The following is a 27,696-nucleotide window of genomic DNA, read 5'->3' as shown; positions in this document are numbered from 1 at the left end:
TTACACTCCCTTCTTGTCCTGCCCATTTACGTGATTTCGACTTTGGAGAATGTTAGCAACCTAAATTTTCTATTTTCACTTACCCTCTCTTTTCAACTTCTGTGTTTAAATGCTGCACCTATCGTTCCTCGTTTCACATATCGTTGCGCTGCCCTGAATTTCAATATCTGTCCTTTCATTAGCTTCCACGTTTCTGCACCACAGGTGAGTACTGGTCAGTTACACTTGCTATATAGTTTAGTATTAGGAGATGCAAGTAGGCTGCATCTTGAGTACTTGCAAATTACTCTTCACCACAGTTTCATCCTCGTAGTTATTGCATTTTCACGGTCTGGGTCAACGGACACTACTTGACCTAAAGAGGTGTTCTCCCTTAGCATGCTCAGTACCTCGCAACCTATAGTAAACTGCTGTTCCTTTCATATAATGTTAAACATTAGTTTATCCTTCTGCGTATTAATTTGATGCCCACCATTCTATCCTGTTTGAGTAGGTCGTTAGCAATCCTTCATAATGCGTACCTTTACTTAGCAAAGCAAGGCAATCAGGGAATAGCGAATTCCTGAGTTATTCTCCATTAATACTTGCTTTAACTGTTCATAATAGGCGTCTTTTAATAGTTATAAGCAAGCAAGTGGTGAGTACCTTTCGTGTGATCGTGTGTTTTGGCCAAACACCCTTTTTATGAGAACTTTATTACTTTCTTTTTCGTGAGCATATATATGGCTGCTGGGCAGCTACTATATTTATCTTCCAGTACTTTCAATATTGCTCACGTGAACTATGACTGCTGAGGGTTGAATTGAATCAACTGCTTTCGCCTAATCTTTGAACTGTGCGTATATTTGTATTCAAATCATTTTTTTATAACCTAGCTGACAGCATTATTATAATGTATTATCAAGTAGAATTTACACATTTACGGTAGCATGCCTCGTCCTTTGGTTTATTGCCGTCTAAAGTTGTTCAGATCCTATTAAGGGTTGGCATAGCGAATATATTCAGCGGATTTGCCTTGCACCTTGATGTCAATGCCTTGTGTAACTGGTTATTGTTAAACACGACAAATAATTTACTTTAGTGATCGTCATGCATAGCGCTCAAACATAAAAATGAGTTTTACAAATTGCTTCACGACTGGCTACTTCTCATCACCTTAGCACAAACTAGCAATTTACTTGCAGAGTCAAAAGACATTAAAGGTTAGAAATCACGAACCCGAATCACGAACGATAATAGACACAAAATTAGTTGAACCTTGTCACGACATGAAAGGTAACCAAAGAGACAATGTGAGATGTTGTGTTCCTACATTTTCTTTTGTGACTTGCCTTTATTTCCAGCCTTATGCGGTTGTTCATGCGTGTGCCACGGTAGATGTCTTTTTTTAAGTCGCAGTTTCTAAGGCTACGGCTTTCCTCTCTGGCCCTGTTTATTACAGCAGTTTCTTTTATGCTGTTGTTGTTATTAGCGTTGTTGTTAACAGCAATCTCGATATTTGTATGTCCATTTTAGATTGATGTCATGTGATATGGCTGACTACTACTTCACTGCGTGATATTATAGTGTTTTATATGCATCGTGTGCCTCTATTTTGTTCATTTTGTTTTTCATTTTTATGACTATTGTTACGACCGTGCATCATCCGCACTTGCGCGCTCTATTGTTCGCCTGTGGGCATGGATAAGTGCTGTGGATATGTGCTGTTGGTACAAGGGCGCTAAGTGAGCCTGTTTCCAGGAATCCTTTTGTGTAAGACTGTTTTGCTTTGTGGACACCCTGCAAATGCCAAATTGACCCTGTCAAGAGAACGTCTAGAAAAACACAAAGAAATGTCCCCCTGCGGGAAATAGCCGGAAGTGCTTTGGTTCAATTGTTCATCCTTCCCGTCGAGAAGCCCTATCGTCCAGTGAGGAATGCCTACTGTCCAAAGGAGACGACAGAGTGACACGTCCGCTGATGTGCAGGACAAGAAAGGAGCATGACGCATACGGCCATTAAATGATTTCCCGGGAATGAAGGAAAGATTTGCAATTGTCGAAAAGGGACAGTCCTGGGAGCAGTATGTGGCGCGCACGTGCTTGGGTTTCTGAGAAGGAAATCCACTTGCCGGAACCAGCCTATCGTTTCTTTGCTGAAGGATAGAAATGTACCTCCTCTCCTCGCCGTTCCCAAGCTTTTCCCGCCAACTAGTGATCACGCCCAACGAATCAATGCCGGACCAGTCAGTGCCTCAGACCATCAGTGCAGTGATGTGTTCGATTGGATGACGATATCTGAGGGGCGTGCCCTGGAACTGGTTGGTCAGCATCTTCAGAGGGGGGCTGGACATAGGGGGTTTTAAGGACATTGCAGAGCACGAAAAGACGCTCTGAGCCCTGGGTAAACGGCTCATCCAGAAGCTTCTCACTATGAACTCTTAACGCTTGCCATTTTGCTGATGTACCCTTCTTTTTCTTGTAAATAAGCTTGTAAATAAGTTTTCTCTTAAACCTGCTTGTACATATTTCACCAACTTCGAAGATTCAATCCTTCTTCAACCCGGAGTCTCTGCACGCTACCAAGTGAAGGCCGGTTCGACATAGCCCCAGCGTCACGACACTATTAACAACTATGTTCTGCTTGCTTTGATTGGTTTTCTGCCCTTTGAGGCTTTTGCAGCATGTTCTGTAACAGCGGCACGCTTACTTTTGCCTCTTTTTTGTCGCGGTATCTCCGTGTATAACGAGCCTTATCACAAGGCATTAATCTTTGAACCTCGTTTGATTCGTGCATCGCGTGTGGCGGTGCCTGGAGTCGCATTGGTTTGCGTTTACCCTTTGTACGCTTCTCTTGGGATCTCACAAATGGCGCCTCCGCCCTTCTCTTGTTCTGGGCCACTCAACTCATGCTCCCGTCCTTTTTCCTCTTTTTTGCCCTTTTTTGTGTTTTCTTTTCACCTCCTTTTCCGCTTTTTCTCTTTTTTTCTCTCTCTTTAACAAGCTAGGATGGGTGCTCCGTGCCTCCCCACTCTTTTTTCTTTCATTCTTACGCATGGGTGTTCGGTTTGTACGCGCCACGGCCGGCAACATCTCTTATCGCCCATTTCCTTCTTTTTTCCACTCTCTCTGTGAGCAGTTGCTTTAAAAGGACATGTGTTACTTCTTCTTGATTGCGTATCTTCGCACCCCCACTGGTCTCCATCCACACCACTGCAACTACTGCAGGAAGAGCTTTCCACGAAAGGGCACCCTGCTGTTGCACCTTCGCATCCATGCGGCTGAACTTCCACACAAATGAGATCACTGTGAAAAAAGCTTTTCAAGAAGGGAAAGCCTTATGCTACTCCTTCGCTCTCACATGGGTGAATATCCACACATTTGTGACTTGTGTGGCTCACCTTCACACTCATACAAGTGTGGGTTGCAATAGCCACCAGTGTGGCTTTTGCAAAAGGTGCTTCACTAGAAAGAACACCCTGAAGGAGCACCATCGCACCCATACTGACAAGTGTAACATTTGTGGTAACAGCTTTGTACAGAAGATGCACCTGACAGCACTCCGTCGCACCTACACAGGTGAGCGTCCGTACAATTGTGACCACTGCACGAAGAGCTTTCCAAGAAAAGAAAGTCTTATGCGACACATTGACTCCCATATGGGCGAGCGTCCACACAAATGCGACCTCTGCGAGAAGAGCTATTTTCAGAAGCGGGAAGAGCACATTAACTCTTCACAAAGATCCGTCCGTGATCTAAACGGAAATAAATATACTGGTCTGTTTTTAACTTAGTGATTAATTTCTGCACACTTGTATATAACATATATATATATATCTTTAAATTGCTTTATTTTTAGCTTTCCCGGGTGCTGTCTATCCGACGCTGAAAGAGGGCGGCGCCACCGCCACTCATCGTCACCTCTGAAGGGCTCAATGATTGCACTCCTCCCTGTGCCCTTGTCATTCGAAGGTGACTTCCTTCGGTTCGTTACCTCGAAAACCGTCCTCTTATGGCTTCTTACGCACTAGATTTACTCTCTCATTTCCACGGTAACTGCTCTCCAGTTGTGGATTCGTGCGCTCTCTCGATACCTGCTTTTTCCTGCTGCAACCAACATAAAAACATTTACCGTCGCGACACCTTTCTTGTTGCTGTATTCCATCGTTTACGCCCACATTCTCCTGCTTGTAAGACAACAGCACTCTTCTCATTACTAATATTCTCTGCTTTAGACTACTGCTCCTCCTTCCACGCTAACCACCCTCCTTTAATGCATTGCGCGGCTCATCGTACACGCCTCCTTCCACGTATAACCACCGTGCCAGTGGCTCTGGCAGTGATCAGCGCCCTGTTATACCGACTACTACTATTACATCGACGCCAAATCCATGAACGGGAACTTAACTGCTGCTGCTGTAATATTACTACGTCAGCTACACTACTGCTTAACACAAGCAATCCAGTGAACTAGCATAACGAATAAACAACGCTAAAGACGAGGACGAAGAGCAAAGAAGCAAACAAGACGAGCGCTTCATTGATTATGTCACAGCACCAACTAAACCAAATATATTTTATATAACAGTTAAGTAGAACGCTCCTGTAGTCTAGTTTTCTTGCTTTGTGGGAAATTAACTCTTGGACGAGGGATTGGACGAGAACGCAATACAATGAAACAAATAAACGAATACAAAGCCACGGTGCCAGTGCTCTTGATGTTTTAATCACTTCTTTGCCGTTTATCCTCATCCTATTCGCATAGTCTTAACTTTCCTTGAAATTCAGTGAACTCGCCCGAAGGCCGCCGCTTCATTTTCAAACAGGTCACGGGCTAAGGGGCACGGAACCTAGATTCTTCTCCGCAAGATCTGCAGTAATACCAAATATATGCCGCAATCATCTTGCGGGGATGTCTGATTTGAATTAGAAGCGCAGCCAATGACCGTGACGTCGGACGGGCGGCACTATTTTATCTCTGTAGACGCTGCTGGGCATGCTAATTAGCACGCGAATTTTCGCTGCTGACTGCGGCTCATTCCGACCAGCCGTCTCCCATACATGAAGTTGTACAAACCCTAAGTAATCTCCGCTTCGAGCCAAGAAGCTGAAGAAGCCATGGATTCATGATATGTACTTGGCCTAGTGCCGTAGTCTTGCTTTTTAAAATAACACTTCTAAGTGCGATTCTACAGCAGCAAATGAACCGATGAGCCAAACTGAGTGAAAGCGCCGCTTCAATTCGCAAACACGACGATGCAGCCATAAGCGTTCGAGAGGCGCTAGCCCGGGCGGTTTGAGCGCCTTCCAGGTCTGTCGCAGATGAGCTCCCTATATTAACTTTTAGCTATTATATATATTCTTTCAGAAAAAAATTCAAGTTTTGAGACAGACTACAGAAAACAGTTGCATACAGCTGCCAGCCATATTGCACATCACAAGCATTCTTTTTTTGCTTCGGATAAAATCATTACTTAATTAGGTTCATTTTTATAGTTTGCTTACTATTGACTTTAGACAATGAATGTTATTTGCAAATTTGGAAAGGACCTTCAGAAACTCCATTCCATTTATTTGCCACAAAGAAAGCCTCACATGTATATATTTTTTCCGAGCTCCAAAGAAAGCCCGATAATTAGGAAAACTTTCCCATGAGTAGCGCATTAAAGCACCACGATTGCCCTGCTCTCAACCGTGAATTGTCATTACCACTGTTCTGTCATACACTGAAATGCGGCGCTTGTGCGTGCTGCAAAGTTTTCGCTAGCTGTTCTCGCTTTCTTGGGCAGGAAGCACAACCATTTTTTGTCATTTTTCCCTAGCCAGCCAGATGGGCTAACTTCGGCGATCTTTTTCTGCGACCTCCTTGTACACGGTGCCCTAAACCATAATTCTCGGTCTTTCATTAAACTTGGGTCGCTACCCCCTCACCCCCCCCCCCTTATTCTTTTTTTTTGTCACATCCAAAGGCTGTGTGTACTTTTCAACAGAAAGCATGCAGCACTCAAAACTTGCGCAGGCACGCACAAGCTTACACACACACACACACACACACACACACACACACACACACACACACACACACACACACACACACACACACACACACACACACACACACACACACACACACACACACACACACACACACACACACACACACACACACACACACACACACACACACACACACACACACACACACACACACACACACACACACACACACACACACACACGTGAGGTATGCTCTCCGTAACAGCAGTTTGTTTCTGTTCATTGTCGCGCGCATGTCTTATTGTCCTCACGTCTAACACAACCACCGCTCGAAGCTACAGAGGTATTTTATGCTCCCTTCTCTCATGCAATTTGTCTGTAACGTAGCGTTAAGCTATTTAAAGAGATGTTTTTTAAAGAGTGAGTGCGATTTTCCTTACCCAGCAATAAACAGAGTAGCAGCGCTGGTTGTTACTTCTTCAGTTGTCAGAGCTCTTGATTTCACGACACCTGCACAAAAAAGAAAATGGAAATAAAAATGTAACACAAGGAATTAGAAATAGCCGCATTCAAATAACCACCGTGATTCGCTTCTTCATTTTTCACAGTATATCCTCCTGGTACTCAAAATATACAGTCGTTTGAGCGCGTTTTATGATGTTTTAAATGTAGTTCACCTTGCTGCACTCTACTTTTCCTCGCTATTGGAAATAATCATAGATGCAGTTGAAAAGAAAACTAAAACAAAAAGCTAGTTTGGAAACTTTCATTTTGATGTATTGATAAGGCATACTACCACACCTTTTAGGCTCAGCAGGCGACCTCAGCGCCGCCGTATCTTGCTCAATCCACGAATATTGCTGGGGCTCTATTCTAGACAATTCGCCATATTTTTCAAATTGTGACGCACGCGTGACGTGTGCATCAGGACGGTGCCAGGTTACGTAAGCACACAATCATGTTACGCATTCAAAATATAAAGAGAAATAAAGTGACAGAAAAAACCGCGCTGTCGTCTACTACTTTATATAGACCTTTGCAACTAGGGCCTCCTGGGCATCACCATATTGCTCGCTGGGCTGTTGTCTGCGCTTGACATCAACACGGTGGAGGCTGCAGCGGAACCGGTTTACAACAGTCCAGAAAGGAGGCGTTTCGACAACCTCCTCACCCGACGCAAAGGTTCATTGGCTCCAAGTATAAAAAAAAGACTGTGCTCCTGCTAGAACCGATACCCTGCGGTGCATTCCGTGATTCGGAAGCCTCGGATTGCAGTGAGGCGAGTGAAGTTTGTTGTGGCGTTGTGGTATTAGTGTGCCATGGCATACGTGTGGTCGAACATTTGGCTTCAGATACGCACGGAAAGGCTGCGCGAGTTTCATCTGAAGAGCAACAACGGCAATGGAATATTCGCAGTGGCTTGGTGTAAAATGAAAGCGGAAAGTAGCATTGCTGTTCATAAGCGCCGATGACCTCTCACGTTCACGTATCAGCGGCTTTTAAATGCAGGAACTAAAACGTTTAAGGACTTGGTCGTAAACAGAAGGAATCGACAGATTCTAATGTAGCTCCAGCACTGACGAAGAGGAGACGGCGCAGCCGGTAATATCCATCTCTAAGGACGACGCTGGCAGCCTCAAAATATCAATTACTGTTAGACACTGGCTGATCGACTCACCTTTTTTGAAAAGCCGCATTATGACCTGCTACCGTCACGTCACCAAGTCTTCTTAAGTTTCTAACATATTGTATTGGCTTAAGTTGTGTAGAGCGCGGAAAGCAGCGCAGAGAGAGAGGTGGAAGGAGAGAGAGAGACAGTCTTCCACACACACACATACACAAAATGGAAGGCATACGCTGGGCCTTACGCCTTGTCGGTTAAATTTTCATGCGCTGGCGTGCGATAAGCTCTTGCGAAACGCAAAAGATATCCGAGAAAGAAAAGGAAACAGAAGAACAGAATAGCAGGAAGGTTAATTAAGTGATTCTCAGATTACCGTACACGTGCAGCGGGGGATAAACGGACAATATGGAAAGAAAGCGAAAGATGACTGAGGAAATCATGGTATGAAGCTAGGGCGGCGCCGCGCGCGCGTACTCCTTACTGTCGAAACGGTAAAATGCAAATCAATAAAGGGAGATTATTTTCAGGCTGTATTAAAAAAAAGGAATCAACACAAAATGCCACTACATCATATGATTAGACTGTACCGTCATAACGGGCTCCGGAGTACGTATTTGTTTTTCTAAAAAATAAGCAAATGTTGAGCCCTCTTGCATATTAAACGAAAACTTTATATATGAAACACATCACATGTGGCAAGCAAACATTTGCCATGTACATGAAATATACATTCCTTTATTAAAATAGAAGCTGCGAGTATTTTTGCTTGTTTTGCCGATCGTGGAAAGGCTGTTCAATTCATTAACATTGCAGTGCATAGTGCAAGGCAAAAAAGGCAGTGTTTAGGGCTGACGTTTAAGAAAGTCTTTGTTGATCCCCCGCTGCCTGTCACGCGAAGTTCTTGCACAAGCATTGAATCATGTGGCCCCTCATGCAGTTTGTACTCACGAACCGATCAAACAGATAATTAGAAAGCATGGCGGTGCTCTCTGAAATTCATGGTTTGGTGGCCGCTGTTTAACACAGAGACAAAGAGAAGAAACCACGGGACTGGTGCCTTTATTTATCTTCTTTCCTTTGTCTCTGTGTTAAAGAGCGCCCACAAAATCATCATGAACAACCTACAACTCGCCCAAAAATTTCCCCTTCTGTTGCTCTCTGAAATGCCTCGTCTCGCGCAGATCAACCGCTTGAGTTAGCGCGCCGCATTGCTGCGCTTGGCAACGACAGCGTGGATCGATGGTATCTCTCTATGAGAGCAAAGCATTTGCAACGGGAGGTTTTCTACGACCCTCATGCAGCTCTAAATCTGCGTCTTCATTATTAATCCTCTCAAAGATGACGCATCTGAAAAGTTCTCTTATTACGTCGTTTCAGTGCTTTATGCAATTACAAGATGTGTCAGCTTACTTCACCACCCACCAAACGCTCTACCAAATTGCGGTGAGTTAACAGCCGCCTACACTGCACGTGAATTCGCTATGTAGTTATCGCGGCCGCATCAAGTGGTTCAAAATGCGGCGCCCAACTTTGCTCACTTGCAGTAATGGCAGAACGTCCTCTGAGTAATGAAACGTCATTTTGAAGTCATCATTAAATGTTTATGAATGCGGTATTTACCGCCACACAACGTCAGCCAACCAAATTTCAGGAGTCGGCTCTTGACATTGGGCTTCTCTTTCTATCATGTATACCTCTGTTTTCCCTCCGCAGTTTTTTATATATACCCTCCATGCATCATGAATACCGCTGATAAAAAATCTTTTCTACGCTCACGTCATTTTTTCGTCACCGCGAAAGGTCCTTTTGACACACCGAAATTTCGTGCCACAAATTTGAAACACGTGACTGTTCTGAGAACCAATCAGAGAAAACAATGGCGCCGAACGGCGGCCATGTGTGTCGATAATGGGGCTCCTGGTCTGTACAGAGACGATTATGACATTTCTGCAAGACTTAATGAAGTAAGAGATTCTTCGCTCAAAGCTAGCCGCCTTTATATTATGATGTACGGTATATGTGGTTTATCATCCCAGACCAACCCACTGGATAACAACGGGGGATAACAACGGGGATAACACTGGGGTATTGGACTGCTCCGGAAAGTTATTTAACGTATGCTGTCAACGCATAGTACGCGAGCGTCTAGAACTTCGTCCCCGAAACGCTCCGCCGTTGCCGGGTTTATTGCTCATCATTATTACGCGTACAAGAAACCATTGGCAGATGCCCACCACATTAAATCGAGTTTGTTCACATTGTCACCTTATTAAAGCTCATAAAGAGGGGGAAGTGATGCGACTTGGATTACACTCACTAAACTGTGGTACACGTCGTAAAATTAGCTAGGCACAAGATTTTAACGGCTCTATATCCCCTTCCATGGATTCTGCACCTGCGGCATTGTTGTCGAATTAGTCAAACGTTTTAGAGCCGGGTCTCAAAAGTATCGCGATGCATTTAGTTGACAAAAATACTAATTTTTACTCTATGAAAAACAAAAAAAAGCTAAGCCCGGTTTTATATTTTGCACTGCATGCAGATGTTGAAATATCAATTTACTATATTTCAGTCATTGAGAATATGCGGAAATGTTGCGGTGTATCATCCTCTGGTTTTCAACTTGACTCTTGAAATATCAACTTCCCTTGCAGGTAAAATCATGTCGGTATTATCTATCTTAAGTTATGTTTTGCGCATTTGTATTTTCGTTTTTTGCTCTGCGCCGTTCTCTTTTTGCTTTTCCAAGCTCGCAGAAAGAGCAGAAATTGCCTTGGCTCAATTGGTATTGCTATGCTGCATATCTATCTACGTGAAAAAAAAAAAAAATCAGCCTCACCATTATCGCCTTGTGCTGCCGATGCGTCAGTTTCGCCCTCGATATATTCTGCGTCTAGAAGGTTTTGCAGGATGTCAGGTCTTCGAAGCTGTGGATCCCCCAAAAAGATTTCATCATGTTCAAGTTTCGAAGTTACCACAGCCCACCTCAGAAGTTTATGGAATAAAGTGGAAGCTATTGTCCCAAGGTAAAGAATTCTGGCCTGTCTGAGTAGCTTAGCAAAAGGCTTCACATCATGCTCGTGCCTTCCACTCCACTGTAGCAATCATTTGATGGCGTATATAACATCTACTCAGTATTGTAAAATTCATCAGATAACCGCAGAAATAATTCCTCGCTTGCTTCACTGCCTATGCAAAGTGGCAGATTGGAATATAATACTGCCACGTGTACATCAAGCTTCTATATTCGTACTAGGCATTTCGCGTGCAAAAACAAACACTCCACACAAAGTTGCCGGACTGTCTTAAATGCAGCAAAGCAAGAAGTCAACTGCACAAAAATTGACGGGACAGCATACCGTCCGACTCCCATTTGCAGGTTTTCTTAGTTGATCCCGCTTCCTGTCCATTAATTTTCTCACTAATTCAGCCATCTTTAAATTGTGCTTCTCTTATCCTACACATACTCATTAGTGTAGAGCAGTGAGACTCCCCGTTGCGTTAAAGGCCACCTGACATAATTAAACAGTCCTCCGAACGTACATGTCCATGTCACCTGGCGAGTGGTACATGTCAGACTATTGCGCGTTATTTTCGAACACGACGACAGTGCCGACGCCCACCACGCTGCACCGACAACGATAATGTAGTTTAGTGAGAACGAGGCTTTTAACTCTATCACGTTATTTGAAAGAGAATGTTAAATAAATGTGCAGTAATAAGCCTGTTTCCGGACGCTACTTCAGAGTCACATCAGTAAAATGTTAAAAACCGGTTTAAAAACGGTTCCTGCACCATGCGCTTTCCTACGAAGTGGCACATAGTTGTGGCGAACGCAAAATGCCAAATGTGATAGCTGGCTTGTCATGAAACAGTGCTTCACTAAGCTAAGTTCGAGGGTTTCGAGTATTGTGTAAAAACCGCTCTGTGCAGCGATGTTTGATTGCCTTCATCACTGTCGGAAGGTCAGGAAAAGTTCACTCTCCTAAGTACGGTTAGGCAAAAACCTTTCCTACAACTCTTTGCATCTATTTTCGACTTTTTCAGGCTACACTGAATACATTTTATAAATTCTATAAAATTGTTACTGTGCACGACACAGAATGCAAGAACGTTTCAAACGGCACAATGAATGAAGATGTAGTACTCAATTTAGGTTCATTTTCATTTCGCTGCTATCGAAGAGCACCAGAGCGAGGAATTCCAGCACAGTTACCAAAGGCAGCCGCCTCGTCATCCACACGTCACGTACATGCAGTCATTAGGAGTTAGCTAATTAGGAGTAATATAGATGGACTCATTTCATCCAGGAGTCAAGTAAGCATGCGGTATGCAACACAAGTCACACGTGTTCTGTTTTGCTTATTACCAGAGCAATAAAGGGCAAATCAAAACTTGAATTCTTACCGAAGGGTCTTTTTTCCTCATTTCAATAATTTTTGCCGTGTGCGCTGTCACTGTGTCAAAGACAAAGTCTCCCATATAAAGTGAAAGCCGACAGACGAGATTCATGATCGGACCCAGGCTTGTGGTGCTCTCTGCAGAAAAATAATGACAGAATATTTTTTATTACTGTTTTAAAATATGTGGGCTTTTAAAACAAAGAAAATGACAGCCCTTAAGGGCACTTGCTTTCTAGTGAACTTTGCACTGCTACTTGCAAAGGCCAAACTGAAAGCCCAAACTACGCGTGTTTCAAATAATATAAATGTTATATTGCTTACTTCAGGAGCCGGCGAACGTAAGCTTTCCCTGGCTGCGGCTCTGTTTTGATTGACCATGCCGCATGCATCAAATGCACGCGCCAATTTGGCACTCTTTATTCTGAAATCACTAATCTGCTTCCATCAATTTTTCATGAGGTACTTGGAATGATAACTCTTGAAACTCCAGAACTAACTCTTTGAGGTGCCTCTCCTGAGGAATTCAAGAAAGATCACGAAGGTTTCAACTGCATTACTGACCCTGGTCAGCATTTCGTGTTGCGTGGTTTTCAGTAATGTCGTTTTCTTTGTCAATTCGAGTCACCTGATTGGTGAAAAAATCGGAACTGGATGTCAGTTCTGTTGCCCCCACTTCCACTTCCAGCTTTTCTACCAATCAGACGAGGGCACAAACGGCAATAAAGACACCTCTGAAAACGGTGAAAAATTGAAATGGGCGCTCTGCAATGCCACCTAGTCGCCCATCGACCTGTCGTTTTGAGCACATGAATGTTTTATGCTCCTCTGCGAAAACAGTCTCTTCCCTTCAACCAGTGCACTAGGACTTTAGTTAACAAAGCACAGACCATGACTGCACCTGCGCGAGTTACAGATGCCGAAGATAGGGACCGCTTATGGCGCAGGGCGGAGCGGATACGATTTGCGAGGAAATTTATGACCCGTTTTTGTAGACCCGTCTAAAAAGAGACATGAAATTTAAGTTGCAGTTATCCGGCGCGCGAAAACTGATGCGATCCGCGGCCTTTTCTAGCAGCACTAGCCACACACGTTATGTGCATCCTGATAACATAAAGCGACGGGCATGTAGCATGTATGCTCCAAAAGGTACGCCTGGCAGCTTGAGCGGGAGCAAAGCTGGTGTCTAGTAACCGTTTGCGTGAAGATAAAGAATGCTGTGTGCATTGTGCAACCACGTGTTTAATTCGAAGCAACTCCACCAAAAACGTATCGGAGGCCATTTGCGAATGAAATAAGGTTTCGTGACTTGGCTGCTATCATTGTTTCTCTAAGCGTCACAATTCGTTGGACTCCATCTCTTGTCACGATCTCCCCTTTGTTTGCATAGCACCTTTTAGTAATTACCTTGATTTTCTTAAAGCAATATTTTATTTATACGAGCTTACTAAACAGTGGGTTTTTGTGCATTGCCTATCGGCGCTTCCATCCTAATACGGTGTGATGAGTGCACGCAGCTAAGTTGACGGCAAGCTCTTTTAAGCTACTTGACCTTTCCAGGGATGCGTTTTCATTTATTGTATTTATATATTTTTACAATTACCTCAAAATTGTGAATAAGAAAATACATAAGGTAATTTGTTTTAACGAAGGACTTAATCAAACCTTTGTTTCCTCTTCATATTATGCATATAAATTTGGTATAACATTTCAGTTTGAATAAAGGTTATATATCACATTTAAACAAATGCTCTAGAATTTCTAATGCGATGCACTGTGTTACTGGAAAGTAATACACTCTGAAGGGCTAGTTGGTTTATATTAATTAAACGGGTAAAACTGCGCGAAAAAGACGGGACGTAAGAAACACAGAGGCACAAACAAGGCGCAGACTTCCAACTAGAATAGAACCTGGATAGAACCACCTTCCTCGGTAGGGCAAGGGACAAATCTGAAAGGGAGGTCATCGAAGCCTTGCTAATCGCCAAAAAAGGTAACGATTGCATCAGTTCACCGTCAGTATCACTATCAAGACATGAGACAGATTATCTGGAAGGGAATGTTCGGGTTCCACAGTCGCTTTGATTCTGCTATAATGTGCTGTTGTAACCGTCGAGCGTTTTTTTCTCGATAGTGTTTTTGTTTTGTTGAGAGACTATATAAGCCAGCTGTTTCGTGAATAAAACTGGTTGGAAGTCTACGCCTTGTTTGTGCCTGTGTGTTTCTTACGTCCAGCCTTTTCGCGCAGATTTACTCGTTCAATTACTCGAAAGTGCCATGCTATCATCTGTGCAGTATTCGTAGTTTCTTTTGCATATTGCAGAAACTTACATTTAAGAGGAAATATATTTACAATTCATTAATTTCGCGCAAAACCCACTTGTCTACCTGTCCGTACTTAAGATGTGTGCTGCTAGATGATTTTGGTTTGCTAAAATGAGCTTTGTCGTCATCGCAATTGCGGCTCGCCTAATGCGAGAAGGAAGTACTTAGCTCACGTGCGATCATGTGAAATGGTCCGGTCATCAGTTTGCAGCAAGCTGTTCGGGTCATGTCGAAAAGCGGATGCTCGGGCTTCCCTTGGAAACGCTCATCGATGCCAAAACAGCCGCGCGCTACGAAGTCCATGGAGAGCTGCTCGTACTTGCGCATCATCTGAACTTCTTCACCTGTGTCGGCGCTCTTGTCTAGAGATGATAGCAGGAAGTCGACGTCTTCTTCGAAAAATGGCACCATCTATGCATCCAGGAGCAAAAAAAAAAAAAAAGCAAGGCCGTAGAGGTCAACATCCTTTATATATATGCATGTAAGCGCTGTGTGGAAGGCACTGTTAATTCGCGTTGTAATGGAAGTGGCGGTTTCCTTGAGCCAGATTGGTTTAGAAGTAGCATTTACTGTGTAACAACGGAATCATAAATGGTTTAAATGGTGAAAATTGCGTAACGTATAATAAATTTATGAAAGAATCCCAGCTTAAAAGCCCTCGAAAACACCAAATAATTGAATCTCCGAATGACAGAGAACTAGAACCTACTTTCTTTCTTTCCCTCTTTCTTTCTTTCTTTCTTTCTTTCTTTCTTTCTTTCTTTCTTTCTTTCTTTCTTTCTTTCTTTCTTTCTTTCTTTCTTTCTTTCTTTCTTTTTTTCTTTCTTTCTTTCTTTCTTTCTTTCTTTCTTTCTTTCTTTCTTTCTTTCTTTCTTTCTTTCTTCCTTCCATTACCCAGTATCAACTGAGATTGGTAATTTATTGTTTTTAAAAACTAACATTACATTCTTGCCTGAATTGTAGGCAGTGTATATAATTCTGTGCCATTTAGACATACCCTGTGTCCGCTGGTGTACTTTTCAGCTTGTGTATTATTTTGTATGTCATATGCCGACTGTTTCAGCTCCGCGACAACGCCTCCAAGCTTGAAAGGTGACACCAGCGACGAGGTCATAGAATATATTCTAGAAGGACATTTTGAAGAACATATTTCAATCAGTCTCGATTTAAACGTAAAGCTCCATTTATCATTTTCTGGTTGCCATTTTTTTTTTTAGGTTGGTTCATTTATACTTTTCTCATCTTCAGCATGTTATGAAATGTTCGGAGCATGCCTTCTGTCGCCGGTGGGAGGCGCACGTGCCTTTCTTCAAAACTGCTGAAACTCTTCACAATCGGAATACTACATCATGCAGGTCATGACGCAGTCTAGCCTTGATGTTTTCTTACCTGTTTCAATTTTGATGCACTGAAACCGTAAGCGACCGAGTTTCGAATGCTCTTCCACATAGGAGCATTCACGTGTATGATAGACTTGCCGAGGTATGGGTGCATCTGATCGGTCATCATCGTTAGCTGAAAACAGAATAATAGTATGGTTAGTTGTTGCAAAAGACTTCGCAGCAATGTGTTAGCTGTAACGCGCAGTGTTCAAAACTTGACGGTTAACTACGAAAAACAAAAAAATGAAACGTAGTTAACCATCATTATTCTGCCTAGCATGACAGGGCTCGCGACGAAAATATATCGAACTACTTCGAGATGACACAAACCAAGGCGCAAGCTTGTTTGTCTAAGCTAATATTCAGCTAATATGCTGTCTTCATATGAGATAAGTAATCTGTGGGCTACGCGACCGACAGCAACGAAGGTGTTCTCTGACTCAGTAAACCTGCTAACTTTCAAGCACTGAAGAGAAAGTCTCAATGACGTTAATTTAGGTTTTCCTTTTCCTTCTTCTTCTACGAAGGTGTTAAGAAACCTAGCGAAAAGTATTACATATTGACAGAATTACTCTATATTCTTTTATTTCCCCATACATTTTATATGCTTGAGAGTTGGAAATTGTCGGCAATGTTTTCTAACGTTTCTTCATTCGATCTCTACTTCTCATTGCTTCTCAATTAGGCCATTACTATCACAACAGCAAAAGTTAGCTTGCTGCAGCTAATTGTTCGCTTATTTGCCACTGCTGAGTCCTGTCTGGACACGAAAATGGCGAGGAGGGGGGGAGGCAGGAGGCTTTTTGTCCAAGTGCCGACTTCTCTGACCACTCTCCCATGACGGACAGGACAGCCATAATTCGTCAAAAGAACCGTTCAGTAATGCGGTGGCCACAGATTGCACTCGTATGTTATAGTATAAAGGTAGTACTTACGCCTCTATTCATAAAGTTCTGAAATTTTCGCACGAAAACAAGCTCAATCAGTTCCAAGTCCTTTGTTACCACGAACGGAACATCTCCATTGAAGAAACTGGGCAAGAGAAGAATCCCCAGTCATTCGCGTCCCGGACCCCAGAAGCAATACATTAAGCAAGTTCTAGAAACGTACAGTTACTATTGATTTTGCTAGCCTGCAAAAGAAAAGGTTTATGAACATCGCCAAGACTCACCCAAATGTGTCACCATACTTTTCCATCCACCGACCGACCGCCTCGTACAAGTGCTGTAGAAAAGATGATAAATGGTAAGCCTCACTTTTACTGTTAAGGAATGCAAATGAAAAAATGACACAGTATAGATTGCTTCAGCCAGTTTTCAAAGGTTTATAGCCGTATCGGGGATAACTAAATACATTTTCTTCATCCAGAATGGTTATTTACCCTCATCTCCTTTTTGCTGTTATCCCTCCCTAAAAACCAAGAATTTTGCGCATAATAAATGTTTTTAAATGTCTTTTTCTATCCTTAAAATTTTTGATGTTGAAACAGCAAAAAAAATAAAAAATGTGTGCCCTTAAGGTATGCTCTGCCTTTGAGGATATGACATGAATCCGTCTGCGTGTTCTTTCCATGTCCTCTTTTACGTAGGTGCACTTTAATACTCGCCTAATAACTAACGCCTTAAATTCAAGTTTCTTATACCACTGATGGTAATCATCATGCAGTACTAAGCGCATGACGTCACGGGGAGTCATGTAGTTATGACCGCCTTCTTGACTATATATATCCCACCGATCGATCAGTATCCGACTGTGCCACCTTCCAACTATGACTTGCCAGAGCTATATCCGTGCTTTTCACCCACAAAACCGACATAACCGCATTTTCTCGAGAGCAGGACCTTTAACTATGCCGCGTCAAACTCTAGTGAATACGGGTTACAGTAGATCAAATTCCAGTTCTGACCGTAGCATGGTACTCCATGAGGTTCCCCCATATCAGGTTCGGCTTGGGACCAGGGATACCCAGCCTCTTGAAGTATGAAAAATGTCTCCACCGCCATCTGTAACACAATGGGAAGGAAAAAAAATGGCTGATAAAGAAATTTCAACGCAATTCAAAATAATCCGAATTAAGATCGTTTTAGGGCCACAAGTTTATAATTAGGGCCCGCGTCACCACACTCTTATAAGCGGCTGCAATGGATGCTGCTGTGAGCGAACAGAAAGGTGCACAGCGCAACTTCTAGCGGCCGGAACTGTGGTTCACCGAAGCCAGTACATCATTACGAAACATTGTCCTTTTTTTTTCTTGATGATTGTCATTGTTCGGAGCAATGTCGCTCCTTCGCTGTGGACAGTATCTTCAAGGCACATTGTCAATAAATCGTTAATTTACGCTGGGATCGTACTGCACACTCCCCGCTGCACCGGCTGTCCTTAGACTGCCTGATCTTCTCCCTATTGCGGTGGGGAAGGGGCGATTTTATTTAACAGCCGGCAAAAGCACATCGTTCAAAACCTGCTGTCACTTTAATCACAAAACCCAGCTGTCCAGAGTTCTTCACATGCCACGGGAAACAGTCATTGTAGCTGTACAGTTTTCTTCTGTTCGAGAAGCCAGAGGCATAGTTGGGTTCAGTTTCAAGTTGTTCGCGCGCTGCGTATTTAAAAATAATTTATGCGGGGTGATTCATTAAATAGAGCACATTCTAGTTCATCGTGGGGCGGCAGTACATACATGCTTGGCCAGCGATTGAAGCGGGGAGGAAATGAAGAGAAATAAGAGAAGAGAATGGAAATGGGTGGCAATAAGAGGAAGAAAGAAATGAAAGCGCTCCGCAACATACAGTTAGCTCAGACCAGGTTCTCTCTGCAAGAAACAAAAAAAAAGAAAAAAAAAAAACAGAAAACGAACGCACGCGAATGGCACCGCAGCTGCTGCATTGTAGTACTACGTGTTACGTGAATATGCTCTTCACAACTGGGAAGACCAAATTCAGTATATACGAAACAAATTTGAGCCCGCAGCTCGAATAGAGAGTAGCCGATCGGAGGAGTAGCTCGGGCTAGACCAGCCGCGCTGGAGCGACAATGTAGAAAGCGTTAGCGCGGGGCTCCCGCCATCGCCATTACCGCTGTACTTCAGTCTTACACCGGTTGCTTAAGTAGGCGACAGCCTCGTTTAGCTCACTTTTCTTTCTTTTTGCTAAGGCTGTCCTTCATGCTCCGAAGAAAATGGCGGTACACATTTCCCATACAAAGTAGCCAAGCAATGTCACACATTTTATTACCTCTTGCAGTCGTAAAGCGCAAGGTAAACGTATATAAAAAGAAAATATTAGTTTTATATATTTTATTTTTTTAAGAGGGATGAGGGGGTGGGTGTTAGGTGGTGGTGACAATTATTCATATACTCCTTCTACAAGGAGGTGTTTGGACCGAGCCCCTATTGGCCCAGGCCTTCACAAATCTGGGTGGAGCTTCTATTCCGGAGCCCCAATGGCGTCTAACGCCGCTCGCGCCCTGGCGACCAAGGTCCGCTGGGACTGTAGGTCGTGGCAGCTTTGCAGCGCCGCCTCCCAGGCCTCCCTAGAAAAGTGGGTAATGAAGGATTGGGAACGGTGGGGATTGGATGGACAGGTCCAGACTATGTGGGAAACGCCCGAGAAGGTCGCTCCACAGAGGCTGCAGCCCCCATCAAAGTCTGTATTGAAGTGCTTCAAGACTGCCGGGCACAGCATTGTATTTGTAAAAATTTTGAGAGGGAGCCCTTAGTCCGCTCTCCGGAGACCTTTACAAGGTCCCGGAAAGCGGTTGTGGCTATCCTTATAATATGTGGTAATTTCTTTGAATGTAATAAGACATTGCGTGGCATTGGAGTAGACTTCTCGAGCAAGTTAGAGTGCCCGGGGAGAGAGCGCGCGGCCCGCCTGCCCAGGAGTCCCTGATGGCCGGGAGCCCAGATGAGATTCCATTTTTGAGGGTCGCTGGACCGACAGCAATTTTGTAGGATGCGCTTGGCTAGAGGAGGTATTCAACCCAGCTCATAATTCCGACAGGCCCCCTTGGAGTCGGTAATGATGTGTTTTACTTGGGGGAGGGCGTGTGGGAAAAGATTCTCTAACTTTATCGAAGATGCCATGTTTTAAATTGACCAACATTAACCTTATGCCGACTGTGCCCCTTGCACTTCGTCAGCGGAGCACCCAGACGTCTTTATTTTCGCAAGCTTGAGAGAAGAAAAAAACTTATATAGCTCAGTTTACCAGCTTACAGCGTAAATCAGCGTGAGAGCATTGAACTTTGCCGTCGAAATATGCGGAGTGGCAGAGGGTCCTGGCTCTCAGCCGACAGCGTAGACAGCAGACATAAATTTGTTCTCCCTTCCCTGTCGTTCCAAACGAACGAAGCAGCTTGAGCACTACGGAAAGTGGCTAGCGCCTGTGGCTCCGCCCAGCTGCCCAATGTCAATGCGGCTACTGGTTCGAACTTAGGCTTGCACGTGCATTTGCTTGCATGGTTTTTCTTCACGACATGCGCATTAAAGAAAATTGTTCAAGACGGTGACACAAAGCGCAGGAATGTGGCCGTTTAAGAACAGAACATCAGACACAGCAGCGGCGATGACTTTGTGCGTCTAATACAGCTCTTAGTTGTGGGATCAAACCATGCTTGCGGCTGTATGCTACATTTTTGCTATGTGTTTTATTTATTATGTGCACATCACGTGGTGCGTGCCGTCACACTATAACAACGGCGGCGTGGCTCCAGTGTTTCAGGGTTTCACACCCAGATATTCGATGGCACGCGAGCCTTGTTACTGCGCATGGACATAATGAGAGAATATTTGTGCGGACGGGTAAGCATCTCATAAAACTCGCATTTTCGGTTTCTCCATTTTTGCTTTCAATCAGAGATAGTTTTAGAGCCACAACTGCAGAAGAACTGGTGGAATGAGAACCTGACGCTGATCCACTGCACCATCTTGCATCCAAGGTCGCACTCCGGGGAATGCTTGGAGATTCAGGGCCTCAGTAGCATACTGGTGTCCCCACGAGAGCCATTATAGGTGTGCTGTGTCGCCCGCTTGACCTCAGCCGAGAGCAACATGCTCAGCGTTCCAGGAATGATTCGCACATGAAAAATTTCCTCTGTTCTCATTTTGTTGAGGAATATTTAAGGGGAAAGTAGCAAAGGGAGAAAGTTACCGAGATGTTTAGTTGTTTAAGCGAGGAGAAAAATATATACTGACAAAATTCAGACAACGGAGGCGTATTTACAAACATGCTTTCAACAAGTTGTACACGAGAAATGGAAGTCGCCTATTTATGATGGTCGTTGGCAATGGGATAGAAGTTAGTCTTTTCTCTAAGTTTGTTCGCAGAAATGATGACTGAAGTGGGTTTGTGTTTTCCATCTCCCGTCATTTTGTGTGAGTTCCTGCATTCTCTCATGATAATGATTCTATACGTCTCTTGTCTCTCGCCACGCATTCGAACTTGGAATCGCATGTACACCAGCCGCTTTTTATTTTGACCGAGGTTACCCAGGAGTACGTTCTTTAGCAACATGTAGGGAATCTATAACATCTGCTGGCTCTGTTACTCCTGTGGCGCAATCGATTGGCAATTTGTTTCTGAATGCGGTTGACAACGGATACAATTCATTTTATAAGCGAAAGCTATATCTCAATTTACAACCCTGAGTTCTATCTGGCTCCGTCTGAGTAACTTTGAAGCCAAGCAAAGGTCAAGCAAACCATAACCAATGCTGATAATGTATTTAAATTTAAATTGATTTATAGAAAATAAATGGTACAGTATCTGTCATACTTCGGGGTGGACACCTGAACCGCGCAGAAAAGGAAGGTGGTAAGGTTAGAGTGAAAGAAGAAGAGAGAGGTGCCGTAGTAGATGGCTTTGGAACAATTTAGACCCCCTGGGAATCTCTAATGTGCACTTGGCATTGCACAGAGCACCATGCAGGTTTATCACGTAATACGGTGCATGCATAAAAGCTCAAGTGTGTGCGGGATTGCGTTCAGATTGGCCATGGAAGGAGATTGCACCCGAACGTCTTTGAGACCTCCATCATATAGAAGCGAGCGTCAGAAACAACAAACCTCTCACTCCTCATAACACAGGTTTAAGTACGGTTAAAACCTGCGTTATTTTTTGCTGCTACGTTTTCGGGCGTTTTTGTTTTAACAAAGCAATAACTACGAGAAAATTATTTAAATCCAACCCTTTCAACTTGCATTGCCTGATGATTTCGGGTTGCAGCTGGCGGCTAAGCGACAACTTCTTAATGCGTTTGTAACTCATTTTTTTTTCTTTTTTACCATTTTAAGAACTTATTCCTGTGCAAAAATTATCGAACTTTCCTATCTAAATATACATCGCATTTTAGGTTGCATTCTAAGCTGTTTTACAACAAATATCTACGTTTGAAATGCTGTCAGACCAGCCAAAAGGCGAGATGTGGAGGTTGATGCTCAATGCTATCGCGCGTCCTCAGAACAAACAATCACGCGTCTGTGGATGTCGGATTTAACTTTGAACTGACTAGCATACACGCGTGAGAGCTGATATAAACGTCCAAAGCACAGCGCGAGAGGCTGGCAGTTTGTGACAGTGTTTTTAGGTTTCTGTGTTGGCGTAGCGAATATTGCAGCGGATACCTGTACGAATCCCCCTAGAGGTTATGCGGTTTTATTTTTCTTTTACAACGGTGGGGGCTTTCGACCCATCAGGGCGTATCACTGCAGAATTCGCAGCAGGATGCCTTATTATTTCTCCGGTGTGGCATTTTAATGATATTGCATATAATGGTTTCTGTTTACACAACAACGTTCTGACTGGCTGAACGCGTTTAGCGATATAAGCAATGAGGGGCATTGACCAATGCTCAGAGCAGAGCTGTTCCGAGTTATATCATTTTGGGTTTGTTTTCGGATTCTTGTTGTTTTATCTTCTAGTCCATGTTTCTTTGTCCCTGACATAATAAAGCGACAAGGTCTGGTTCTCTAGCAAATATATCGTTGTAGCTGTTGTGAGCGAAAAATCAAGAGCGCGTATCTTTCAGGTTGCAAGGAGAGAAACTGACTGGCCAAGCAGCTGTATAACGTCAAAAACCATATGCAATTAACAAGCCTAGAAGCGTTGGCAGCTTAGGTAGCTACTTTGAGATTGAACCCACCTGGATCCTACTATTCACACTCGGGCACGCCATTTCTAGGACCCACATTCACCGTTAGCGAAGCTGGGTAAATGGGTACTTTATTGTTATGTGGGGTGGTCTTTCACGTAACGTGGTAGTGCACGAATGTGTGCAATTACGTGTACGTGTGGTTATGGTGGCATACATTATAAGGGATTACTGATTGGCGAGTAGCAAAATGGAACTATGCGAATGATGATACACAAATGAAGCCGCCCTGCTGTAGTACGTAGCTCCGTGGTTATGGCACTCGACTGCTGTGCCCAAGGATGCGGGTTCGATCACAGCCGTGGCGGCTGGTTTTCGATGGAAATGAAAAGCAAGGTGCCCGTGTATATTGCTATGTCAGCGTACTTTAAAAAAAAAAACTTGTGTGGCCAAAATTTCAGGAGCGCCTCACTACGGCGCCTCTAAGCCTGAGCCTGGGCTGCTTTTAGACAGCAATAAAAAAGCCAAAAATGAAGGGGAACGGCTAAAGGGCTTTCTTAAAGACGTCGCGTCGTACAGGTTAAGGTGCTGCTTAAGTATCCTCTGTTTTCTTTTTGCTTCTTTGATCAGTAAACTTTTCTTGTGGGTTTGTGATAAGAATACCTGAGATTTTATTTGCTTTTTTTTATTTGTTTACGCCTAATTTTGCTGAAAGCAACAGTGACGAACTGCCGAATGCTCTATGTGTTTTGAGTTGTTCGTGATAAATTACCTAAGAGCAGTTCCTACCTCCTGTAGTGTGCTGCATCACATTTGCTGTTTGCATTCATTTCTTTTCGTCTTTCTTGTTCTTTAACCACGTGCATTATGTTTTATTATTTTAAAGTATCAGCCACTATAAATCTAGTGGAACGATATTCTAAGGCCTTGCAGCTGCTAATTATAACACTCGTCCCCGTTGCGCTGGTGGAAAAGTAGAAAAGGGCGAGGGTCAATTACTTTGCTCTTTATTATGACAAGAGAATATCAGAACTAGCAACCCTCACTCCAACCCTGTCGAGCAAATACATTTTAGAAGGTGAAGAGTTAGGCCTTGGATTGTAAATTAGAGACTAAATGTCAATCACTACCCCAAATGAACGGTTGTCTCAAATTGTTTCTAATATTTTTGAAATTAAGGAGCAGCTGTGACGCCTAGATAACGGTTGCTCAATATGTCCTAATAATAATGTCCTAATAATAATGTGCCCTAATAAGTGCGTCCCCTCAGGCGCACACTACTACTTTTCAGCAGTCATTTTTCCTGCGCACCGCACAGGACTGGAATGGCCTGCCCACCGAAGTCGCTACAATCATCGACCCCAAAATATTCAAGAGGCTCGTCGAAAACATCTCATTTTGATCATCGACCCCAAAATTTTCAAGCGGCTCATCGAAAACATCTCATTATGATTTTTGTTATACTTATTTGCTCTGTAACGCCCACTCCCTCATGTAATGTCTCATCAGAGACCTTTGAGAAATAAATAAATAAATATGTTCTCTTTTTTAAAAAGCTCTGAATTTACCGCTTTTGGATTCGCGAGCGCATCTGCCTAATGCAACGTTTTTTCTTCATCACAAGAATGTTATGCACAGTCAACTTCGTACATGGCGGCAATAAATTTTTTAATAATGTTGAATTATTCGCGGCTTATTTCAAAAGAAAGCATTCGGATAAGGTTGTTTTTTAGGTATCAGGAGGAAACAGATTAATTAATTTTAGATGTAGAAAACATCTTCTCCCGATTATTCTTGGTATTGTCCGGTCGCAGTGAGTAATTATTTAGACCCAATTGGATATGACCAGTTGGTCCCTTGTTCACCACTATCTGTGCAGATCTTCAAGCATTCAGCGAAACTCACAAACGCATTCTTGCACTGCGCGAATTGTGAAGCAGCAGTTCACTGTGCATAATAAACATGAAATCCTTTTACAAGAACTGGAAATGAAACTTGCAAGAAAAGTCCTTTTACAGAGCGAAAATATTGACGCAGTGAATCAGTTAAACAGCGCTACTTTATCACGCAGCTGATGTACCGTTTCTCTTGTTCTAGTAAAATCCTTCTAAGCTTTCTCTGGGCCCGAAACTCCCTCGGGAGTTTCATATATTGGGTCAGCGCTGGACGCTACAGGCGCAGGTGTGTAGTAAAGGGTAATGTTCCCGTAACTTTGCTGAAAGCATCGAGCCCCGTAGGAGCACTCGGCCGTCTTCAAATTACGGCGAAAGCCTAGCTTATTAGTGATATGCGTTTGACGAGGTAGCTGTAAAACCGAATCAACAAAATTCACATGCATATAACAAGCCAGACCAGAATCCAGCGAACAACCAAGCAGTCCACAATCCAATTTATTAGGACTTTACCCAGTCCAGAAAAGAGTCCATTATCCAATCCGAAGCTAATCCAGTAAATTCATTAGGCTTTAAGAAAATGAATGTTTTTTTTTATTGGGAATGAACTCCTACCCCTCTGAGACCAGCCGATCGAGGCTGCGGTAACCCGGGCAAGTGAGAAGCGCAAATTATTTCTCTTTGTCTAGCTTTCCTGCCGCTCTATGGCAACGTGGTGCCTGATGACAATGACTTCATCGCCATCCCCAGGAAGGAACGTGGCTGACCATAGCCGTGCGTTGAACACCGCCACACGCCATCTGCCTGCAGTAATAAAGACCAAACGGCGCAACGAGCACCCGCCATCGCCGCAAAATGGAGCTAGTGACCTCTAATCCAGCAGAGAAGAAGCCGCTCTCCTGCCCTGTATTACTGTAGAGCTAGCCCAATAACCACTACAGTAATAATATTACACCACTACCGTAGAACTAGCCTAAAAGGCTTTCGAAACAGATGTTGTTTTTATTTATTTATTTATTTATACAAATACCTCACAGGTTCCAAACATGGAACATTGTGTGAGGGGGAGGGGTTACAGTGTATCAAAAGGAACAATGGTACATAGTTTAAAATACAAAAGTTAACAGTAATACAGGACTGGGGGTCTTATAAGTGGCTCCTAGACGTTTTCCAAACTGCATTTGCATCTGAACTTTCAGAATCTCTTGCGAATCTCATATTTTGTGGCGTTAGGAAGTGCCCTCTATTAGAAAACTGCATTAGAGACTAGGACAAAACTATGTTGGCCGAATGCCTCACTGCAGAAGATTTAAGCATGAAACTAGCTATGCAGCATTTTGATTAGTAAAACCTGCTTGGATTGAAGCTTACACCGTTGAAAGGGCACAATTAGCACCCATTAGAAGAGTAGCAACACCGTATGTTTGTCTCGTGGTTACACTCTACTGTCTTCGACCCCAGAATGTATAGCACACAATCGAAAATGTTACCGCAGTCTTCGTTCAACACCAAGCACATCATCGACATGTTAGAGGCGTGGCCACTGATTACCGTCAGCCGATATTTTTAGCAGACACATCGCTAACGCCTTTTCTGTTGTTGTCCTTATTGCACTATGAAGATGATCAGAGACGTGCCGAAATCAGCGCTCGGTGCAGTCGGTGGCACCTCGAAATGGGTGCAATGGAGCAGTAGCCTGCCTGCACGCGACAGCGCCCTCTCATCGAATGATGAAGTTTAGTGCTCAGTGCAGTGGCTCCACAACGCGGCATATGAAGTTCACCCATAGCGTTACGGAAGGAGAATCCCGACCGCTAAAACGCGAAGATCTCTGATTATAGCATTTAGCTATTTAGTTATAAATTTAGCTACTCTGGGCGATATAAGGCCGAATGATAAAGCCCTCTGAAGTTAATGAGCTTTCCTTTTTTTTTCGTGGTCATTATAGCCTCCTTGTCTAGCTGCTCGAAATTTCATGCTAACATTGAGTGATGCTAAGATGGCTTCGGAAATTGATATAGACTTCCTGGCACTGCATCAAAATATTCCTATTTAAGGTTGCATTAAACAGACGCCTTTTTCTAAGGCATACACAAGCTCAAATTTTTAGGTGTTTTGCGTTTTCTTTATTTTATCTTTAGATTGTGGCATTTGATGTTACACTTCATAGACCATTGTGTTATCACTTTATATGCTTATACTTCTCACCCTGTGAACGCCAAATAAAACCATTAGTGGAAGTTAGCCTTTGAGCCTTGTCCCTTTGTATGCTGGGCTATGTAATATCAAGTACATTACCCCTTTCCCTAAACCTTCACCCTTTCGTGCTTGTATTTCTTGCTATTTGAGGCACCGTTTTGCATTTCGCACCTCTGTAGAACGCTGATAGTAACGCTGCAGATATTACAAAGTTAACAACGGGCAGCGGTAATCATTTCTTACGCCTCCACTGAACGCTAAAAAGGAAGCCAAGCCAGAAATGTATGAATCTCAGGCACCACATAAATTGAATTTGAAGGCTGTTACAAAATCGCTACTTACATAAACAACACCGCCAGGAGCAGAACGATGAGAAAGAGCAAAACCACCGTGGCCGACATGGCTGCTTCAGGGCAGCGTAGTAGTCTGGGATATCGGATGTAGCTTCGTAGCGAGCTATATCTAGACTGCAGCTGGTCTCAGGATTATATTCAGGTGAACGGACCGGGAGTAATTACATCCAGCGTTCCTACGGATGTCAGATGTGACGTGTGACGTCGCTGTTTATGTTATACCTATCCCGGTGATATTCAACTCGGTTCGGCGCACCTGCTCCACAACAGAAGATAAATGAATGCTTTTGCCCAAACAGAAAATATTCTCCAGTCTAAACTGAGCATGAGTTGGTAGAAGCTTGAGAAGAATACTACCCGCTGCTTCTACTGACACACTGATGACAGTGTCTGTTACAGCTTTACATGCTCATATCGCCCATTGTCTCATCCTGTCTGCAATTTAAAAAACAATCGG

General features: G+C 43.5%; 1 protein-coding gene across 1 annotated transcript in view; it reads right to left on the bottom strand.

The window, feature by feature from the left end:
- The window catches only part of LOC146190935 (cytochrome P450 3A14-like), a 38,247-nt gene extending 10,922 nt beyond the window's left edge, over positions 1-27,325 (bottom strand). The window contains exons 1-9 of the mRNA XM_084601334.1: positions 27,229-27,325; positions 17,613-17,709; positions 16,878-16,930; positions 16,642-16,738; positions 15,714-15,839; positions 14,498-14,735; positions 12,007-12,137; positions 10,439-10,526; positions 6,416-6,485 (exon numbers count right to left, since the gene is read on the bottom strand). Coding sequence (XP_084457460.1) covers positions 6,416-6,485; positions 10,439-10,526; positions 12,007-12,137; positions 14,498-14,735; positions 15,714-15,839; positions 16,642-16,738; positions 16,878-16,930; positions 17,613-17,709; positions 27,229-27,287 — 959 coding nt within the window. The 5' untranslated portion in view covers positions 27,288-27,325. The remainder of the gene's footprint in view (positions 1-6,415; positions 6,486-10,438; positions 10,527-12,006; positions 12,138-14,497; positions 14,736-15,713; positions 15,840-16,641; positions 16,739-16,877; positions 16,931-17,612; positions 17,710-27,228) is intronic.
- Between the last annotated feature and the right edge of the window lie 371 nt (positions 27,326-27,696).

This window comes from Amblyomma maculatum, chromosome 4, assembly GCF_055883805.1.
Source record: "Amblyomma maculatum isolate TAMU_Amacu chromosome 4, ASM5588380v1, whole genome shotgun sequence".
Classification (NCBI taxonomy): Eukaryota; Metazoa; Arthropoda; class Arachnida; order Ixodida; family Ixodidae; genus Amblyomma; species Amblyomma maculatum.
This window is presented reverse-complemented; position numbering and strand designations above follow the sequence as displayed.